General features: G+C 38.8%; 1 protein-coding gene across 5 annotated transcripts; it reads left to right on the top strand.

The window, feature by feature from the left end:
- Positions 1 to 3,516: 3,516 nt before the first annotated feature.
- LOC118006332 (transmembrane protein 267) lies at positions 3,517 to 17,608 on the top strand. 5 transcript variants are annotated; one of them, XM_034998951.1, is made up of 5 exons: positions 8,809 to 8,986; positions 10,628 to 10,721; positions 13,520 to 13,907; positions 17,071 to 17,407; positions 17,563 to 17,603. In XM_034998951.1, exons 3-4 carry the CDS (start codon positions 13,596 to 13,598, stop codon positions 17,404 to 17,406), a joined length of 648 nt encoding a protein of 215 aa, XP_034854842.1. In that variant the 5' UTR covers positions 8,809 to 8,986; positions 10,628 to 10,721; positions 13,520 to 13,595; the 3' UTR covers position 17,407; positions 17,563 to 17,603. The 5 variants fall into 5 exon arrangements, with proteins under 5 accessions (XP_034854838.1, XP_034854841.1, XP_034854842.1 ...); XM_034998947.1 differs by lacking the exon at positions 8,809 to 8,986 and adding an exon at positions 3,517 to 3,548 and having other exon boundaries at positions 17,071 to 17,608; XM_034998950.1 differs by lacking the exons at positions 8,809 to 8,986; positions 10,628 to 10,721 and adding an exon at positions 3,530 to 3,548 and having other exon boundaries at positions 17,071 to 17,608.
- The last annotated feature ends 2,987 nt before the right edge of the window (positions 17,609 to 20,595 follow it).

Genomic DNA, 20,595 nt, shown 5'->3' with positions numbered 1-20,595 from the left:
TTGGTTGCAGGCAGCCATCCAGGTTGTTCTTCAACAGCTCTAGTAAGCCTAGAGTATAAGACATGTACAGTGCTGCCATAAGGGCAATGCGAAATTGTTACTGCATTCAGACAGACAAACTGTTCTTAACATGACTAAAAGTACCCCATATTGTGGTTAATGTGATCTTTTTAATTAGCTTTTAAACTATGTGGGTTAAAATGTGTATCATTTTTCCCCTCAGTTGAGTCTTTTCCACTAAGAACCAAGACAAGCAATGAAAAGTTCTAGCATTGAGAAACTGAGCCACGCTTTAGGGTTCTGTGAGAGAGGCCTAGGAGTTTGCTTGAGATTGAAGATCTCACTTTCTACTATAGAATTGTCTTTCAACTGTACAATTAATAGAACCCCACTACTGCCGTTGCTTTCCATCTCACCCTTGTTTTGAGAAACTAGGTAGGAAGAAGAAAGCAATTCACCTTTTTGAGACTATTCTTTTGCACCAGTGCTTCCTAGAGCCGATGCCAAGCTAGACATCTTGGTGCTCACTCAGGCGGAAAGGCAGGCTGGGACCTGGTCATAGTCCCATTAAAAAGCTGCATGTTGAGTCCGGTTAATTAGGGTCAAGCTACCTTTTATGCAGTTCTTTTTCCAACTCCTGTGCGTTTAGTAGTCATGATTAAATGGTCCAGCCCTGTCACCGCTGCCACAATAAAGTGGTAGCCCCCCACCGTCCGCCCACAAAGTGGCAAAGAATAATTATCAAGAAATCCCCAAGGGGGCGTTGGAGCGCTATGAAGAAACGGCGGATCTGCCGGATCGCGCGGTCCCTCCCTCTCGTGGAAAAACTCCGGCGCCCAGCCTGAAAGACCCGGTAAAGGAAGCCGGAAATTTCTCTGTCCCTTCGAGACCCAAGATGGCCCGTGGCTCCTAGCTCAAGGTCTGGGTGTTGGGCCCGCACATCCGAAATTAGGTGAGGTCACTTCGTCCCCAGCTTCCCAGCCGCCAGTAAGGGTGCGTCGTGAGTATGTCGGCTGCTAAGTCTGGGGCACGGCGCCGGCAAAGCCAAGAACGAATGCTCAGGTTTGACAGAGGAAACCAACAAGGCACTTTGCACTTCTCACCCTGCTGTCCCAAAGGTTTCCTTATGGGACACGGCGGGGAAGAACCCGTAGTACCCACCACCTCCTCCAAACAAAACCCAGCTATCGGTTCTCGCCCGTAGGCATGGGGCCGGTATCCCGGCGTCCTCTCCGCCGACGTTTGGGGGCTGGAGCCGCTCTGGCCGGCGGCAGGCTTCTCTATGGTGCCGGCCGCGGGGAGGGGAAAGGGGCGGGGCCGCCGTTAGCGCGGCGTGCTTCAGGCTGGAGAGACGGAGGTGGGCGCGGCTGAGCTCGGAGAGGGCCCGGGCGGGAGGGGGACGGAGTGGACTCCGCCAAACTGCGTCCTGAGGTGGGAAGCCGAAGCCCCAGGTTCCAGATGGGGAGGGCGTGAAGGGGCGGCGAGCGCGCGGGACTGCAGAGGCAGCGGGGTGTGCTTGACCGCCGGCACTGTCTGACGACCCCGGGATGTGCGCGAAGCTCCGGCTCCTTCCTCCGGCTTCGTGGAGCCTTCGAGAGTCCACAGGCACCCAGTCCTCGCCGAGGCCCTGTGTCCCTGGCGTTTCCCTGGCCCAGAGCGGGGTGACGGGTTCTTGTCGGAGTTGCCCATTGCCCTCTTTAACAGGCACGAGAGTCCCAAGCGCCCCGGGTCCCTGAAGGCGTGACTACTGTTAAGTGTGACAGGATCCCTTCCTTGCATAGGAAATGCTATGACGCCAGGGCTTCCTGCCCTATTTTCTTAATGGGCATTTTAAAATTACTGCATCACACCAGCCTTGGGAAAGAATGATTTGGGGAATTTGCTGAGACTCGATAAATGTTTAAATTCAGAATTGTATGTTTTATTCCTAATGGTGTAGGAACTAAACAAAAGTTTCTGTGAAACTGAGCAGGATTTGTGTTTCTTTCCTTTGCAAATTAGCTGCATTTGGCATCTGCTTTAGGTATTATAGCATTAAAAAATTAAATATATTAGGGGCGCCTGGCTGGCTCAGTCGATGGAGTGTGTGACTCTTGATCTCCGGGTTGTGAGTTTAAGCCCCACATCCGGTGTAGAGATTACTTTAAAAAATTAAAATTTAAAAAAAATCAAATATATTAACTTTCACAGCACTGACACTGAAAAAGACTTATTTGTAAAGCAATACTAAAGGTAGTTATCAGATTTTAGACTGCTTTTACCTCAGGTTTTTGTAAACATTTGTGTGATGGGAAGAGTGAAGCAGATGATATTTACTTTGGGAATTTGTTCTTTGTTTTGGCAGAAAGATTTGTCTAAGAGTATTAACAAACTGTATAATAGTGCATAACTAAAGTGACTGGCTAATTATGTTGGTGGAGTTAAGGAAAGGGAAGATTACTACTATGTATACTTAAAAGGCCCCATAGTTGATGATATTTTGCTATAATGGAATGGGGTGTGGCAGTTTGACCCTTGTAGAAAGTGGCTGCAAGTCATGAGGACATGTTAGGCTATTGTGAGATAGGAAGTCATCCCCAAAATATTTTTAGTTCATAGGCTGAGGGCTGCTTACCTGCTTACCCCTTGTATTAGTATAATGAAATATTTATTAAATACCTTCAGCACATTAGATTTTATGCATGAGAGGCTTAACAGAAAATTAAAATTACTACTCTTAAGGGAACTACCCAACAAAAGTAAGTATGTAGAATAAACAGAGTTATGTTACAGTTTTTGAGGTTCCAGTGTCCATTCTATTTGTAGGGGAGTGGTAGGAAGTGGAAAAAGGAAGAAAAAGGTATGAAGAAAAACGGGTACACTTGGGTGTCTTAGAGACAGTAAATAAAAGGCAGTACACTTATAAATGTTCTTTCTCCCCCCCAAAAAATGTTTTTTTCTTATCCTCATACTCAGAATCTAAGCTAAAGATGTTAAATATGTGCCCTAATAGAGTGGAATAGATGTCAGAATTGTGTTTCTGGGACCATAATTATACCTTTATAAAAATGGAAAGAGTATTGTGTTAGATACCTATTACTATATAACAAATCACCCCAAAACTTAGAGGCTTTAAACATTTAACAAGTATTATCTCACTGTGTCTGTGGGCTAGGACTTTGCAAGAGGCTTAGCTGGGTGATTCTGGCCCAGGGGCCCATGCAGTTGTAGTCCAGGTGTTTGCAGGGCTCTAGTCATCTAAAAACTTGACTGGGGCTGAAGGATCTCCTTCCACGTTCACTCATTAGCTTTTTGTTCCTCTGTCATCAAGCAAGCTGTTGTATACTCTCCATTTATAAAATGCATTTCGTGCTGCCCCATTATGTGTATGTGTTCCTATTCATAAACCATGATAGAGTTATATTATTATAAACAATAAGGTTTTCTTTTTCAGGTCACTAAATCTGGATCATCATTTAAAGACTTGAAGTGATCTTTTGATGTTTCACTTTGCTTGTAACACATCATTAGCCTCCCCATCTTTTTAAAATCTGAACTTAAAACACAAGGTTAGTAACATTTAAATATATTTGGGGTGATGAAAATTGTTTCAAGAGTAAAAGAAGATGGGTGTAATGCAGTGGCTTTATAGTGGCATCATGCAATTTGCAATTAAGTGGATAATGACCTCTTATTTTTGTCCCCTTTCTGGGATAAGATTTGAAAATAAATTTGTAATAAATACAGATATAAGCATAGTTTGAGTGGCAGCAGAGCTTTTCTCTTGAACTTCTATGTGTGTCCAGCCTACATTCTACGCTCTTTCACCTGAGTGACCTTCTTTCTTCTTTGGGCTAATTTGCAGGCCACAGCTTACTGAAGGAGGGGAATGTTTCTGCTAGTGTAGCACCTCTCTGGCGTGGTCATTCATTAAAATTTGTGTGTCCCAGTTCCCATCCAGCTAAGTGGATATTGGCATCTGTCTTTGGTTCAAAGGGATATTTTATAAACTTTAAAATTGTATGCACCGAATCTTTAAACATGTGACTTCTTTATCCATACAAGTGTCAAGAGTTTATTTCGTAAAGTAAAAACAAATGCTGCATAATTTATGGGACTGTCAATCCTGAAGTTTATAGAAAGGTTTCATGACTTGGATGTATCTTTTGCCTTTTTTACATTTGGTCTTGCTTGAAAGTACTTTGAAATCACTCATTTCCTCATCCTGGAAGAATCTACACTTTAACCCAATCTTAGTGCTTTTCAGAACAATTTTCATTATTGCAAATGACCAAGAATTTGAGGATTGTTGTTAATGGAGGACTCCATTATCATTAACAAAACAGTTGTTCAGTACAAAGCAAGTCTTCTTCACCATATGAAAGAATTAAAGGTGTCTATATAACTTTATTTCACCTGGAGATATAGAAATCTTTTGTACAGACTTTGCATGTGTCAACTAACACATAAATATGAACAAATTATTTTTATTTTATCAGTTTGACTTATAAGAATTGTATAAAATTTTATTAATGTTTATTGATGTTGTATATGCTAATATTTTTATTAATACATATTTTTAATGTTATAAGTATGTTTCTACTTTTCAAAAATTATACCTTTAAGATACTGACTTTAGCATCATGGTCTGAGTTGTTTAATGACTTCTGACTAATTTCAGAGTAGCTTTATTTGTTTTATGGTCATAATAGAAAGACATTAGAAATCTTTAGGGAGGGGCGCCTGGGTGGCTCAGTCGTTGAGCGTCTGCCTTTGGCTCGGGTCATGATCCCATGGTCCTGGGATCTCGTGCTACCCAAGCACCCATAATTCCCTAAAGATTTCTTTTTTTTTTTTTTTAAGATTTATTATTTATTTATTTGACAGAGAGAGAGAGACAGCTAGAGAGGGAACACAAGCAGGGGGAGTGGGAGAGGGAGAAGGAGGCTTCCCGCTGAGCAAGGAGCCCGATGCAGGGCTCGATCTCAGGACCCTGGGATCATGACCTGAGCTGAAGGCAGACGCTTAACCCACTGAGCCACCCAGGCACCCCATATTTGCTTATTTTTAAGTGATTTTTGATATATATTGTCAAATTGTGTACTAGAAAATTATACTAACTTATACTCCTGTTAATAAACAGAACGAGTGATCATCTTCCTACCACTACTAACAGAAAGCATTAGCAATCTTTTGTCAATTGTACATTGAAATATTGTTTTAATATAATTCAATTGATTGCTAATAAAGTTGAAACCTTCTAATAATTTTTTTTGATCATTTGTATTTCTTCCTTTTCCAAATTGCCTTTTGATAGACATTGCCCATGTTATTATTGGAATACTGATTTTTTCTTCTTAATTTTAAGAGACCTTAATAAAGTAAAACTTTGAATCTTTCCCCATCATAAAGAGAATCACAATTCCTCCATTGTCTTTAACTTTGCCATGTATAAGTTTTATATTCTTATGTAGTCATGTCTGTCAATATTTAAAAAATAATTTTGAGGGACACCTGGGTGGCTCAGTCGGTTAAACATCTGCCTTTGGCTCAGGTCATGATCCCGGGGTCCTGGGATCAAGTACTGCATCGGGCTCCTTGCTCAATGTGGAGCCTACTTCTCCCCTCTGCCTGCCGTTCTCCCTGCTGGTACTGTCTCTCTGACAAATAAATAAAAAAAATTTTTTTTAATAAAAATAATTTTGAGTTCCTCTCTCAAAGTCAAGCTAGCTCAACTATGTAGGAGTCTGTTTACAAATTCATGTAAATATCCCAAACTTGATAACCAAACTGATTACAAAAGCTATCTAATCATAGACATTTTCCAGGACTAGTCAACGAAACTGATTCCCTTTATTAATTTAACCAGGGAAATGTTCTATCATGTTGCAAAACTCTGATCCGTGTGGATGTGACATTTTAAAACCTAGAGTTGTTTGATTAAACAGTTCTACTGTATTGAACTATGCGTTGCACAGATTGAAAGGAGATGATCCATTCTCAGGTTTCGTCTGATCATTGACTCTCTCCAGTATTACTTAGCAATTAAAGCCTAACTGACTACTAGTGTGGACAGCTCTTCCTGTCCAGCATAGTATATTTGTGAGTATGCTGTTTTAATGCAACTGGAAGAAACAAAGAGCCCACTTTCCATAATATGTGCTGAGAAGGCCAAATACTGTCTTTTCCAGCCTCCCCTGTAGCTGGTCATGTGATGTAGGCCCAGCCAATCGGACACATACCCTGCCCCATCCAAATAGTGTATGAGTTCAAATAAGCAAATACAGTCAAGAGTCTTCCATGGCAGCAGTGGACAGGGCAGCACTGACTCAGTGCCAGTGGTAATACCTGGTGACAGGGGGTTAGGCAGTGTAAGCTGGGCTCCGTGGTGGGGAGGTCTTCACCAGACCAGTTGTCTGGTGTCATTTTCACTGAGGTGCTCGAGGCATAACTTTGAGGCCTGATTCTTGAAACCTGGCTGTGATTTCCCAGTATCCTTTTTTTTTTTTTTTAAATATTTTATTTATTTGACAGAGAGAGAGATAGCGAGAGCAGGAACACAAGCAGGGGGAGTGGGAGAGGGAGAAGCAGGCTTCCCGCGGAGCAGGGAGCCCTATGCAGGGCTCGATCCCAGGACCCTAGGATCATGACCTGAGCCGAAGGCAGACGCTTAACGACTGAGCCACCCAGGCGCCCTCCCAGTATCCTTTTAATAAATTTGTTTTTTGCATTTACTGCCAGAATGTTTTCTTTTCCATGCACTTAAGAATCCTAACTGTTACAGGATCAGAGTTAAATAATAATTGTTCCTCTACCAATTTAGAATTATATACACATTCTCCACACCCCCATACACACACTTATTCGATTTCTAGACTTTGTATTCACCTTTCAGTACTTACGTTACTCTGCTTTTCCAAGTTTATTGGCATTAACTCTTTTAAATGAAATTTAGAAACACTTTGTGAAGTTCCTAAAAGAAAATCCCTTTATGATTTTAATTAGATTAATATTAAATTTATAGATTTTATTTGAGGAGAATAACACCATCAATGTCTTCTTACTCAATAAAATGGTCTGGCTCTTGTATTAGTTACATTCCATCAAAGAAGCAGAACTACTTTGCCTGGGATTTAGACAGGGGTTAGACATTCTGTAATTGTGGGGACTGGGAAAGCAGTCTGGACAGACTCCTGCCTCTGAGTCTGTTGTTGAGCCTGAAGGGGTTACAAACCAGCTAGACAGACACAGTTGAGAAGGGAAAGTGGATGTGGAGGAGAGCAGGGACAGAATGGAATCTGCATTGGCTTCTCACCAACTCCAGTTTTGATGCTGTGGGTGATGATCTACCAGGAGAGGCTAACCCCCTTGACCCGGATTTGGATTTGGAGAAGCTGAAGGAGCTGCAGGCCAGTCCGCTTCCCCATGCCAACAAGGCAAGCTAACAGATCATGTGCAAGCTCCACATGCAAGGAAGAACTATACAAGAACTTTACAAGGAAGGGAATTGAAAAATGTGCTTCCAACTAAGCTGAGCTAACATAGTATGAAGCCACCAGAGCTCGAAAGAACTGATTGATCTTTTGTGTCCTTTAATACAGCTTTGTTGTTTTCTTCACAAATATTTCCTGTTTAGTTTATTCCTTGGTATTTGGGTTTTTATTGCTGTTGTGAATGTTTTTTCCCACTTTTTTCTTACGATGATTGCTTATATATTATAAAGATTATTTTAGTATTTATCTTGAATTAGCCACCATTTGCAACTTAAATTCTAATGGTTTCCAATGGATTCTCTTGAATAGGCAGTCATTTCACTTGCCAACTAATGTAATTATCTTGTTCTTCCTGGTAAGGTAATGATACATTTCCTTCCCCCCCCCCCCCCGTCCCTTCCTTGGCACGTTAAGTGGAATGAAACTGCCAGAACAATATTCTGATAGCTTTACTGTTTCTAACTTTTAAGGTAATATTTCTCGGTTTTCATGATTTTGGTTTCTGGTAAACTAGTGTTTCTCAATGTTTAGTGAATATAAAAATTACTTGGTAGTCATACTTGCTAAAAATGCAGATCCCAGGAATGGATATTACATTTTGCTAAATGCCATTTAAGTATTTAATATGCAGTTCCTGCTGGATAACAGATCCAGTATATGAAGATTTTTCATGAATTCATTCAACACTTATTGAGCACTTAGTATGCATGAAAGATATAGTAGTGAACAAAGTTGACTGAGTCCTTGCTCTCTGAACTTTTGTTTTCCTTCCTGAAATGTGTACAGAGCATAAATACTTGAAAACAAGTATTTTGGCTCTAAAGATATTACTTGCACCATCATTTAAGCTTAGTTTCTTTGAGCTAACTAGGCCACTCTATTCTTTTTAACCAGGTCCCATTCCCCCTGCTTATGTTCCCTCTCTCGCTGTGTCTCTTTCTGTCAAATAAATAAAATAACTAAAATCTTTAAAAAAAAAAAAAAAAGTGATGAATTATATTGCATTGTGGTCAGAGAATTTGGCCTGAACATTTCCAGTATTTAAATTTTATTGAAGTTTTTCTTGTGGATGAGTAAATGGGTAGTTAACTTTTGTAAATGTTTCATGGACAATTGGAAAGAATGTGTTTTCCATGTAAAATGTGTAATTTTAGACCTGCATATGAAATCAAACTTGTAATTATATTATTTAGATTATCTATACCTATTTTTGGCTACTTTATATAATTTACATATCTTACCTCTTTGTGGTTTGTCATGTAAGCATCTTTTTTTTAAAGATTTTATTTATTTATTTATTTATTTATTTATTTATTTATTTATTTATAGAGGGAGAGCAAGAATGCAAGAGAGAGCATGAGCAGGGGGAGGGACAGAAGGAGAGGGAGAAAGATTTTCAAGCAGACTCCGCTCTGAACACGCAGCTTGACTCGGCTCGATCCAGCGACCCTGAGTTCATGACCTGAGCCGAAATCGAGTCGGACACTTAACCAACTGAGCTACCCCAGTGCCCTGTAAGCATCTTATATAACTTTATTTTATTCCTTTTAGTACCACTAAGTCTTTTGCCATGAATTTTGTATTTGATATTAATATTACCACGGCTGCTTTATTTGGTTTGTATATTCTAGATATATATTTTCTCATCTCTTTATTTTGTATATTGCTGAGACTTTTTGTTTGAGATATTTTCTTATGAACAATAACTGGGATGTTTCCTTTTGTCCCAATCTGTTTCTTTATAGATAAATTTAATACATGTGTGTTTGATGTTTGGTCCCTTTTACTCTTTTGGGGGGTTGGGGTGACAGTAAATTCTTTTTTCTTTTTTTTCCTTTTATGTTTTGCTGTACTGATCAAGTTTTCTTTATTCCTCTTATGTCTTCCTAGTGATTTAGAAGTCCTGTTCCTCCATCCTTTTTCCCCCAGAAATTGTATATAGCTGTTATAATTTCAAAGGCAAAATTATGAAATTCATGATTGTCACAGAGGTGCCATAATTTAGTTTATGTAGAATCCTACAGTCATGATCCATTTCTCTCAGAGCTTTAGTAATGTTGCCCCACAGTATTTTGGCATTTATTGTTGGTATTAATCACATTTTCCTTTTGCAGATAACCTTTTTGGCTGGGGTGGGGCAGGATTTAGAAACTCTAAAGGATTTTATATTTATCTTTTGAATTTATTTTTTCCTTTCAGTGCTTAACTCTTTGTCATTTTTTTCCCCAACAAGCTTTGAGAAAATTCTTCAAAAATGTTCTTATTCACTAATTGTGTTTTTTGAAGCATTCATTTTATTATGCATTGTTCCTGTTGAGCTTTTATTTGGGCAATCAGACTTTTCATCTCCATAAGCTCTTGTTTTCAGAGTGCTCCTTTTACATGAAAGCCTGCTGTTGCTATTGACAATAAAGTATATTCTCTAACTTTTTAACATCTTTGTTGGAGTATAATTGACATAACATTTTGGTACATTTTGATGTATATATGAAGCTATAAACCATGAAACTATCACCACAATCAGGATAATGAACACATCTGTTCCCCCAAAGTTTCTTAATGCTCCTTTTTTATCCTTCCAGCCCCACTGATCTGCTTTCTGTCACTTAAATTGGTTTACATTTTCTTGAATTTTATATAAATGGAATCATGTTCTGTATTCTTTTAAAAATATTTCCAAATGAAAATTTCAAATATATAGAAAAGTAGAAGATAATATAATGAACTATAGTGTATCCATTACCTATATTAAACAGTTATAACATTTTCCATACTTACTTCATTTATTCACTTTTTAAAAATTAAGACTTTCTTTTTTATTGCAGTTTTTGGTTTACAGAAAAATTGAGCAGATTGTACAGAGTGTTCCCATATGTTAATTCTCCCTCCACACACATTTCTCCTTATTATTAACATTCTGCATTAGTGTGATACCTTGTGACAATTAATACACCAACATTGATATATTGATTGAAGTCCATAGTTACATGAGGGTTCATTCTTTGTGTTGTGTAGTTCCATGAGTTTTGACTGTGTACTCTGTTTTTCTTTTCTTTTTGTTTGGCTTATTTCACTAAGTATTATTTTGAAATTCATCAATGTTTTTGTTTGTATTATTTTTTTGTCTCTTTTTATTCCATGTTTTGTTTATCCAGTTGGGTTGTTCCAGTTTGGAGCTAATGTAGATAAAGCTGCTGTGAACATTCATGTACAAGTCTGTGTGTGGGTGTATGCTTGCATTTCTCTCAGGTAAATACCTAGGAGTAGAATGACTGAATCTATGATAGAAGTATGTTTAACATTTTGAGAAACTGAAAAGTGGTTTATCATTTTAAATTTCCTCCAGCAGTGTATGAGAGTTCTGGTTGCTCCACATCTTTTCTACGTTTGGGATGATAAGTCTTTAATTTTAGCCATTCTAATTAGGTATGTCTTGTATCTCATTGTGGTGTTTTAATTTGCATTTCCCTAATAATTAATGAGGTTGAGCATATTTCATGTGCTTATTGATCACCTGTATATCATCTTTGTAAAGTACCTTTTCAAATATTTTGCCCATTTTTGTATTAGTTTTTCTATTATTGTGTTTCCAGAATTCTTTGTTCTAGATATAAATCCTTTATCAAATATGAGATATGCAGATATTTTCTCCCAGTCTGTGGGTTGTCTTTTCGTTCTCGTAACATAGTCTTTTTTTTTTTTAAAGATTTTATTTATTTATTCATGAGAGACAGAGAGAGAGAGAGAGAGAAGCAGGCTCCCAAGGAGCAGGGAGCCCGATGCGGGACTCGATCCCAGGACCCTGGGATCATGACCTGAGCCGAAGGCAGACGCTTAACCATCTGAGCCACCCAGGTGCCCATAACATAGTCTTTCAAAGAGCAGAAGTTCTTAATTTTGATGAAGTTCAATTTTTCAATTTTTAAAAAACAGGTCAAAAAAAAACTTTTGATGTTGCTTCTAAGAACTCTTTGCATAACCCAAGTACACAAAAATATTCTTCCAGGATTTTTATAGTTTTATGTTTTACTTTTAGTTCTGTGATCCATTTTGACTTAATTTTTGTATATGGAGTAAAGTATGGCTTGAGAGTCATTATTTTTGCCTGTGGATATCTGCTTGTTTCAGCACCATTTGCTGAAAGGACTATCTTTTCTCCATTTACTTGCTTTTGCATGTTTGTCAAACATCAATTGACAGTGTATGTGTGGACCTATCTCTTCTTTTAATTTATTTAATTTATTTATTTTTTAAAAAGATTTATCTATTTATTTGACAGAGAGAGAGATAGCGAGAGCAGGAACACAAGCAGGGGGAGTGGGAGAGGGAGAAGCAGGCTTCCTGCTGAGCAGGGAGCCCGATGTGGGACTCGATCCCAGGACTCTGGGATCATGACCCGAGCCGAAGGCAGACGCTTAACGACTGAGCCACCCAGGCGCCCTCTTTTAATTTATTTTATATATATATATTTTTTAAGTAGGCTCCACACCCAGTGTGAAGCCCAACACAGGGCTTGAATTCACAACCCTGAGGTCAAGACCTGAACTGAGATCAGGAATCAGGTGTTCAACCAGCTGAGCCACTCAGGCATCCCTGTGTGGATCTATTTCTGATCACACTTTCTATTCTGTTTCATTGCTCTATTTGTCTGTCTTTATACCAATACCGCACTGTCGTTAATTACTGCAGCTGTGTAAGCCTTGAAGTCAGATGGTGTAAGTCCTTCAACTTAGCTCATCTTTTTCCAAGTTGTTTTCCTGTTCTAGTGTTTTGTGTTTCCCTATAAATTTTAGAATATATGTAATGAGCAATGGATAGTTTTTATTACAGAATGGAAGTTGAATCATCCTTAATACATCTTTAGTTATTCTTTAGTCTCAGAATTAAAACAATACAAAACAAAAACTTCAGGTATCACATAATATTGATAACTTTAACTGGATGAATGATTTCAGTATTCTATGCCAGGTAAGTACTCAGCACAGAATTATGATTGCCTTTTTATATCAATTAAAGTTCTGTGGTTAGAGGCAACAAAAGAAAAAGGGATTTATTGGAAGAATCCTGGGTTAGCCCATAGAAGTAAAGTAAAGGGTAAGCTGTAAGAACTAGGGCAGCTCTGAAAAACTTAAAGATTGGACCTGAGGAGTTGATGTCCTTATGATTCTTTTTTCATAGGCTGCTCCATGTAGTGGAGCCCAGGTCTGTAAGAAGAAAAGGAACTTTCTCCCACCAGCTCCACTTAGGAAAATTCTAGAAGGAAGTCTTATTGGTCCAGCCTGGATCACCTTAATCACCAGATTATTTATCACTAGTCTAATCACTACTGGAAAATGATGACTAATTAGTAATTACTAATTAATTACTACTACTGATAAGAGAGACAGAGAATTCTAATTGGTCAGCTCCAGAGTTTGGGTATTGTGATGAGCAGTTTTCCTAAAGGAAGGAGATGCTGTTTTCAGAAGTTTGGAAAATGGTTGCTGGGTACAGAGACACAATGGGTGCCCACTACCATGTAGCACACATTGCTGAGAGAGAGAACTATTTGATGACCTCAAAGTAATAGATTACAGTTGATGGGCTTTCTTAAATTCACCTTGATGCATACTAACATGTAAACTGTTGTTCCTATAAAGCTAACCTATTCTCTTTGGGCTGCATGGCATATTGTATATAACATGTAAGAAGTACAGTTTTGTTATACTTGAAAGTTACTAGGAGAGTAGTCTTAATGTTCTCACCACATGCACAAAAAGGTAACTATGTGAGGTGATGGAGATGTTAACTAACCTTATTGTGGCCATCAGTTCACAATATGTCTGTATATGAAATCATCACAGTATACACCTTAAACTTAACAAGTATTATCTACCAACTATATCTCAATGAAGCTGGGAAAAATAAAATGAAATTACTGACAATGGTCAAAAAAAAAAAGAAATACCAGTTTTTACAGCTTGGTTTTGTATTTGTGAAATTATTGCTCAAGTTGTTTTGTTTAAATGTTACGTGGCATTAATCTTTTCCTCTGCTTTCTATTTTAGGGTGACTGGGAATGTAAACAAGAATAAGCTATTTGTTTCCTGATGGCTTTTAGTATATACTGACGGATTGTCTGGGATGGCATCTGAGGCTGAGAAGACCCATGCTTTACTCCAGTCTTGTAGCACTGAGTCTCTTATTTCCAGCCTTGGTCTGGGGATATTTTGCCTAGTAGCCGATAGACTTCTTCAGTTTTCAGTAATTCAGCAAAATGACTGGCTTCGAGCCCTCTCAGATAACGCCGTACATTGTGTGATTGGCATGTGGTTGTGGGCAATTGTCATTGGAGTCAAGAAGACAACTGACTTTGGAGAAATCATTTTAGCTGGATTTTTAGCCTCTGTTATTGATGTAGACCACTTTTTTCTAGCTGGATCTTTATCTTTAAAGGTAAGAAGCATATATGTTTAATTTTTCTGGTCTTTAATTTCTTTAGCACCATTATATTGATCTTCACAGCATCATTTTAGAACTAGAGAAGATTATCCTTATTTTAAAATAAGAAAGCCCATTCATCCAACTTTTTTTTGAGCACTTAGTACTTCCTTGAGGCGAACACAGACATGTTGCTAATCAAGTTATTGGCATCACCAAGTGCCAAGGATGCATACAGAGCTAAGGACTCACTAAATGTACCTGAGGAGTTCTGTGCTGGCTTTACAGAGGATGGTACTTAGCCAAGTCTTGAAGGAAGCATTAATCAACTGGTTTAAAGTAATATGGGGGTCATTGTCAGGGTTCTCCTGGGTCTTTTTTCACTGTTCTTTCTTCAGGACCACACTTATAATTTCCCCCTTATTCTTCACGTTTCACAGTTAGTATGCGGCTTCTGAGTGTTCCATAACAGGGGAAGAGCTTTAAGATGATTCCTAGTGCTGGGGAATGACTTCAGTGGATTCATTCCCAGTCCCTTGTGGAGCCAAAGGTGTGCATTTCAATGGGCTGATTAGGGCACAGTTCCTGGTGGAGAAGTTTGAGGAATTTCATTGAGGTGTTTAGCTATACAATGACCTATTAGCTTTGCAAATGAATGGAGCTTGAAATACAGTTAAGATCATATTTTCTAAGTGTCAGCAGATTTGCCTGCCTTTTCCATGCTTATGACCTGTAAACACTCACAGAGCAAGGACTTTGCTTTGTTCACCACTGGCCTGGAACAGTGCCTGGCTCATCTAGAAGGGGTTCAGTAAGTATTTGTTGAAAAAATGAGAAATGATCACTTCTTCCTTTTATGTGTCACATACCATGTATTTCTTAGAGGTTGTCTCACTTATTAAAAAACTTCAGTAAGGAATCAGTAATTCCTGATTAAAGACAAATTTTAGCTTTTTTGGTGTAGGTGAAGGCAGAATTAACATTGTGTTTGAGATTGGAATCAGAAGACATGAGTTTGAATCCTAGTATGTAGTGTTAGAGCACTTTCTTGTCTCAATGTCGTCTTCTGTAAAGTGTGGATTCTGTCATTACTTACCTCACCCGGCAGTCATGGGTGTTAAATGAGCACATTAAAGGACAGACCCCAGCAAATAGTTCACAATAAATGTTAGAGTAGAGATTGGGATAAACTACCAAGGATCATAAAAAGTGTGGTTCCTAAATACATTCATCTAGAATTTATTGTAAGGGAGAAGGAAGAATGTAGCGTAAACTCTTTGATATTCAGTCAATAGGTGAGAGTTAAAGACACGGGTTTAAGGGTCGTGTGACTGCACATGGTGAAGGTATAGTCTCTTTAATGGATGGCCTTGTATTTTAATGGTGGGAAGGTTATGCCTCTAATTTTTTTTTTATAGGTACCTAATTTTTTTTTTTACTCCTTCTTTTCCTCTTTACCACCCGGTGTCCAAATGATTCCCCACCCTTCCTTTTTGCCATCTTCTGCCCCAGAACCAGTGCCTCTTAAAGCCTTGAAACATGCACACTTTTTTTTTTTTAAGATTTTTTTTTTTTTTTTTTTTTTTGAGACAGAGAGAATGAGAGACAGAGAGCATGAGAGGGAGGAGGGTCAGAGGGAGAAGCAGACTCCCTGCCGAGCAGGGAGCCCGATGCGGGACTCGATCCTGGGACTCCAGGATCATGACCTGAGCCAAAGGCAGTCGCTTAACCAACTGAGCCACCCAGGCGCCCAGAAACATGCACACTTTTAAGTCCTTGCTTTGTAGGCAGTGCTCTGATCAACCAGGACCGTTTTCAGTGCTTCTCTTTCCAGTGGTAATTTTAGATCAATCGTAGGTCCCCTCATCTTTCCTGGCTTGTGGTGGGAGTGTGAGAGAAAGCGCACTGATGTGGTATGTATTTTAATACTTTAGAGTATTTGAAGTTTTGAGCACTCTGGCTTCTGTCTATGCTGAGTGGGGTTTGGTATAGTTTTATTTGCCCTTGTCTGTAATGTTTTTGAGGATATGTGGGGAGATTCGGATTTAGGCAATCTTCACTGCCCTCGGCTTCCTTTTTATTTAGAAATTATCTAATTGAAAATTAGCCTTTAGAGTATGTGTGAGCAAAACCTTACTCAGGAATCATTCAGGGGCGCGCCTGCATGACTCAGATGGTTGAGCGTCTGCCTTTGGCTCAGGGCATGATCTCAGGGTCCTGGGATCGAGCCCTGCATCGGGCTCCCTGCTCATCAGGGAGTCTGCTTCTCCCTCTCCTTCTCCTGCTCCCCCTGGTTGTGCTCTGTCAAATAAGTAAATAAAATCTTAAAAAAAAAAAAAAAAGAATCATTCAGGGGTTGGTTAACCCTGAAATTTTCATTTGTTTAGTTACTGATTAAATGTTTTGTACTGGGGGGGCGCCTGGGTGGCTCAATTGGTTAAGCGACTGCCTTCGGCTCAGGTCAGGATCCTGGAGTCCCGGGATCGAGTCCCACATCGGGCTCCCTGCTCAGCAGGGGGTCTGCTTCTCCCTCTGCCCTCTTCCCTCTCGTGCTCTCTGTCTCTCATTCTCTCTCTCTCAAATAAATAAAATCTTAAAAAAAAATAAATAAATAAAATAAAATAAATGTTTTGTACTGGTTTAAAATTTTTACTGGAATTTAACTCAACTTTGTAATACTTATTTAAAATAATACAATCTTTCTAAATGTTGTTTTAAGTGCATTCTGAAAATATTCAATGCTAATATAAAGTGGTTACAACAAAAACATTTCCTTTTCATGCCCTTGTTAATAGAATATTTTATTCAGTTGTGAGATTTTTTTCAATGCTTAGAGGCCCCAGATAATTCTCTAAAACTCCAAATTTACACAAACCAGACATTTGGGATATAAATTACATTTGTATTGTGACTTTTCTAAGCAACTAATAGGAAGCTTTAAAAAATTAATCACCATGTTCTTGAGATCTTGGTTTCATTGTTAATGCAGAGAATATCCCACTCACTCTTCTTTGCTTTATATGTAAGAGATTTAATACATGTATTCATAGGTGATGCAGAAAATGTTTGCATTGTATTTCTAATAGACTCATAGAAGATGTTTTAGAATATTAAGAAGCATCTACCAAATTTTGTTTGCCAAGAGGGAAATGATACTAGCTACCGCTCTCCCCGGCAGGCTGCTTTGACTCTTCCACGAAGACCTGTTCTTCACTGCTCTACGGTCATACCAGTTGTGGTTCTGACCCTGAGGCTTACTATGCACCTTTTCAAGCTCAAAGACTCATGGTGCTTTCTTCCCTGGATGTTATTTATATCGTGGACCTCACATCATATCCGAGATGGAATTCGTCACGGCCTGTGGATATGCCCATTTGGAAAAACCTCTCCTTTGCCATTCTGGCTTTATGTCATCATCACCTCCTCCTTACCTCACATCTGTTCGTTCGTTATGTATTTCACAGGGACCAGGCAAATGATGTCTTCAAAACATGGGATCCATATTGACGTCTGAGGTAACCGTATGCCAGTCTTAGAGAAGCAGGTGGTTCCGATAATGATAATTAAGGGTGGCTGACATTATCAAGTGAATTTTTAACAACATATTATATTTATTATTATAATTCCTGAATCCTCTTGCTCAGGAGGCATGTACACTTTTTTTTTTTAGGGCACCTGGGTGGTTGAGTTAAGCGTCTGCCTTCGGCTCAGGTCGTGATCCCAGGGTCCTGGGATTGAGCCCCGCATCGGGCTCCCTGTTCCACGAGGAGCCTGCTTTTCCCTCTGCTGCTCCCCCTGCTTGTGTTCCTGCTCTCGCTCTCTCTGTCTCTGTCTCTGTCAAATAAACAAATAGAATCTTTAGGGGAAAAAAAATATCTGATACTGAGAAACAAAACATATGTTTTTCAAAATGAAGGATTTTTAGGAAATTTGCTTTTTTCTTTGTTCTTTCAGGTTGATCTGTTAAAAATGATTAACCTTTATTAGAGAAAGAAAATTTAGTTGCAATAAAATTTTACATTTTCATAGTTTAATGTTACTTTGGTATAAAAGTCAGTGTCCTGATGGCACTTGCTTTTTTTTCCCAGTACCATTTGTTGTCTTTAGATTTTCTTACACATTTGTGATTTGTAATGCTAGTGATTGTGTGCCTTATTCTCTGAGAAATGGTGAAGCAATGCCTTATCCAAAGCATATTTTTCTTATCTATTAAGTTAAACAGAGCTGTATAAATTGTTGTAAAGGTTCACGTTCTTTAGTTTTTCTTTTTGTTGTTAACCAGTTGGTTGCAATCTAATTATGTTTTAGAATCTGTTAGATTTTACATCTGTTATCTTTCAAGAGCAATGATTGTGTCAGTTTGGTTGGTATAATAAGTATTATATAGTGGGGGTAAATTTGAATAAGAGATTTTTTTAAGTATATAATTTCAGAAATCCATGGAAATAAAACATATATCTTGTATCACTTTTTCTGACTAAATTACAAAACTCTACTTTTTTCTTTCTCCATATTAAACAAAGGAATGCCATTAAAATATAGGGCCTTACATAAGAATATCACACTGGCATTTTGGGGGCTGTCCTCTAACTTTTTGTATTAGAATGGGAATTCACTTTGACCATGACTCCTTGCTTAAATAGTAACTACAGATTTTAAGTGTGGGTTTATCCTTGTTCCTTCCTCTACCATCAGAAATGCTCCTTGTCCTCTAAATAGTCTATAACAGTTGTGGTGGTAACCTCTAGAAATATAACAGCCAACTTCCCATGCCACCATTTTGTTTTTTTATCTTATTGAAAAAGTTTGTGTCAGTATAACATTATATTGAAAATAGGATTATATCTTGTTTGCATGTATGTGTTTTCTCCATCCACTAGATGTCCTCCATTCATTTAATGGAGGCTGGTCCACTGATCTGACCTTCCAATCTACTGTGTTCTTGAGGCTTGTTAGTTATGCTAACTACTCAGAAGAACTTCCACCATTGAACTGTTTTCTACTCATCCTCAAGCCTAGTTTCCTTTAAGTGGTGGGCTAAGTTAAAACTCCCACGTATCCTCACCTCCTTTCTTCAACTTAGGCAGCCACCATCACTACCTCCAATCAGGCAGACACTCCCTGGCTCCTTTTTCTTTTGACAATTACTTAGTTTTTCCCATTTTCCCAACTAAAGAGGAGAGGAAATAGGGGCTATTCTGGTCCTTGCTCACTACTGTCATGGCTAAACCTTTTATCTACCACAGTTCTCAGTTTCTTTCATTTGATATCCCAATATATTACTCATTCTCAGTCTTTACCCTCACAGGCTATCCTCTAAGACTCACTTTCACCTTCTTTGATGATATGAGCACCTGGATCTCTTTTTTCCTTTTATTCCAACCCTTGATTTTATCCTCAGCCATCAGATGACTCACCTGAATATTCCCTTCTTCTTTAACCACTGACTCATCACCACATCACATCAGCCATGCACCAGGACAACAGTCCTCTGTACCTCTTTAGAGGACAACGCTCATTGCTGAGATCTCAAACATTGTTTACTTTTTCTAGACCAGTGGTTCTCAAACTCTAACATACATCAGAATCACCTGTAAGACTTGTTAGAACAGGGATTGCTTGAGATCTACCTCCAGAGTTTTGACTCCGTAGGTCCCAAGAATTTGCATTTCTAACGAGTTCTCAGTTGATGTTGTGAAAGGTGAAATGAAATGGGGTCACTTGTGTCAAGGGGTTTTAAAATGCAGCTGGGAGGCCATTAAGGAGGTGGGCCTTTTGCATGTCCTCACTGATGGAACTATGAACTTTTGAACTGGGTCAGACTGCAAATATTCCAAGGACTCAGCCTGAACACCTGCAACTTGCTATCGTAAGAGACTTTGCTTAGCGATAGCCTTAGTAACCAATTATATTGGGTCAAGAGTAGCTTTCTGCTGTCAACACCAATAAAAAATTCTTTGTAAACAACCTATACAAACTTTACTTTTTTGCTTTAAAAACCTGACTTTGCTCTCTAATGGGACACTATTTGGGTTACTACCCAAATTTGTGTACCCCGAATTGCAATTCCTTGATCCCAAGTAAATGTTCTTTCTTAATTATTGCCTCCTGACAATTTTAGGTTCAGGAACCCCACTTTAAGAACCATGACTGTAGACCCAACCTGTTTCTTTAACTTCATTCCCTTCCCTCCTCTTCCTTGAGCCAACTCTTTGTCTTATCGATACCTTTAATTTTTCCCAATCTTCCTTTGCCCCCAGGTCCATCCAGTCCTGTGCTAGGTACATTTAACTCTGTTCCTGTCCTACCTATGCAGTGCTACAGGTTACTGTTTACTGTTTCAGCACTCCAATGCCCAGCTATCCTCGTGTACTGTCCAATTAGCCAATCCATATAATCCACATAGTCTGCTTTCCCCAGTTCTGCCTTAGGCCACATGTTTTGAAAGTTGTTACAAAATCCTGCTGACTCGACCGACTACCTAACTTCAACTGGGGATTTAATAATACTTTGCTTACTACTGAACAATTTTTTTTCAAGTATGGTACCAAACAAGACAAGCCCCAGAATATCTGACCCTATTAGATCCAGCCCCAAGCCAGGAAGCTCACAGCATTCCACCGATCTGAGAAATTCATATTGTTACTCAATCTCCACAGTTACTTTGCACTTTGCATAAACCCAAGGCATTGCCCACCTATGT

This window comes from Mirounga leonina, unplaced genomic scaffold (assembly GCF_011800145.1).
Source record: "Mirounga leonina isolate KUSES-001 unplaced genomic scaffold, KU_Mleo_1.0 Mir_96, whole genome shotgun sequence".
Taxonomy (NCBI): domain Eukaryota; kingdom Metazoa; phylum Chordata; class Mammalia; order Carnivora; family Phocidae; genus Mirounga; species Mirounga leonina.
The sequence above is the reverse complement of the archived record's forward strand: the minus strand, read 5'-3'. Positions and strand labels throughout refer to the sequence as shown.

Excerpts from the sequence above, each read along its gene's own strand:
- LOC118006332 (XM_034998947.1), top strand. The coding sequence starts at position 13,596 with ATGGCATCTGAGGCTGAGAAGACCCATGCTTTACTCCAGTCTTGTAGC. Across the intron at positions 13,908-17,070 it reads CTGGATCTTTATCTTTAAAG|GCTGCTTTGACTCTTCCACG; the intron begins GTAAGAAGCATA and ends TCTCCCCGGCAG.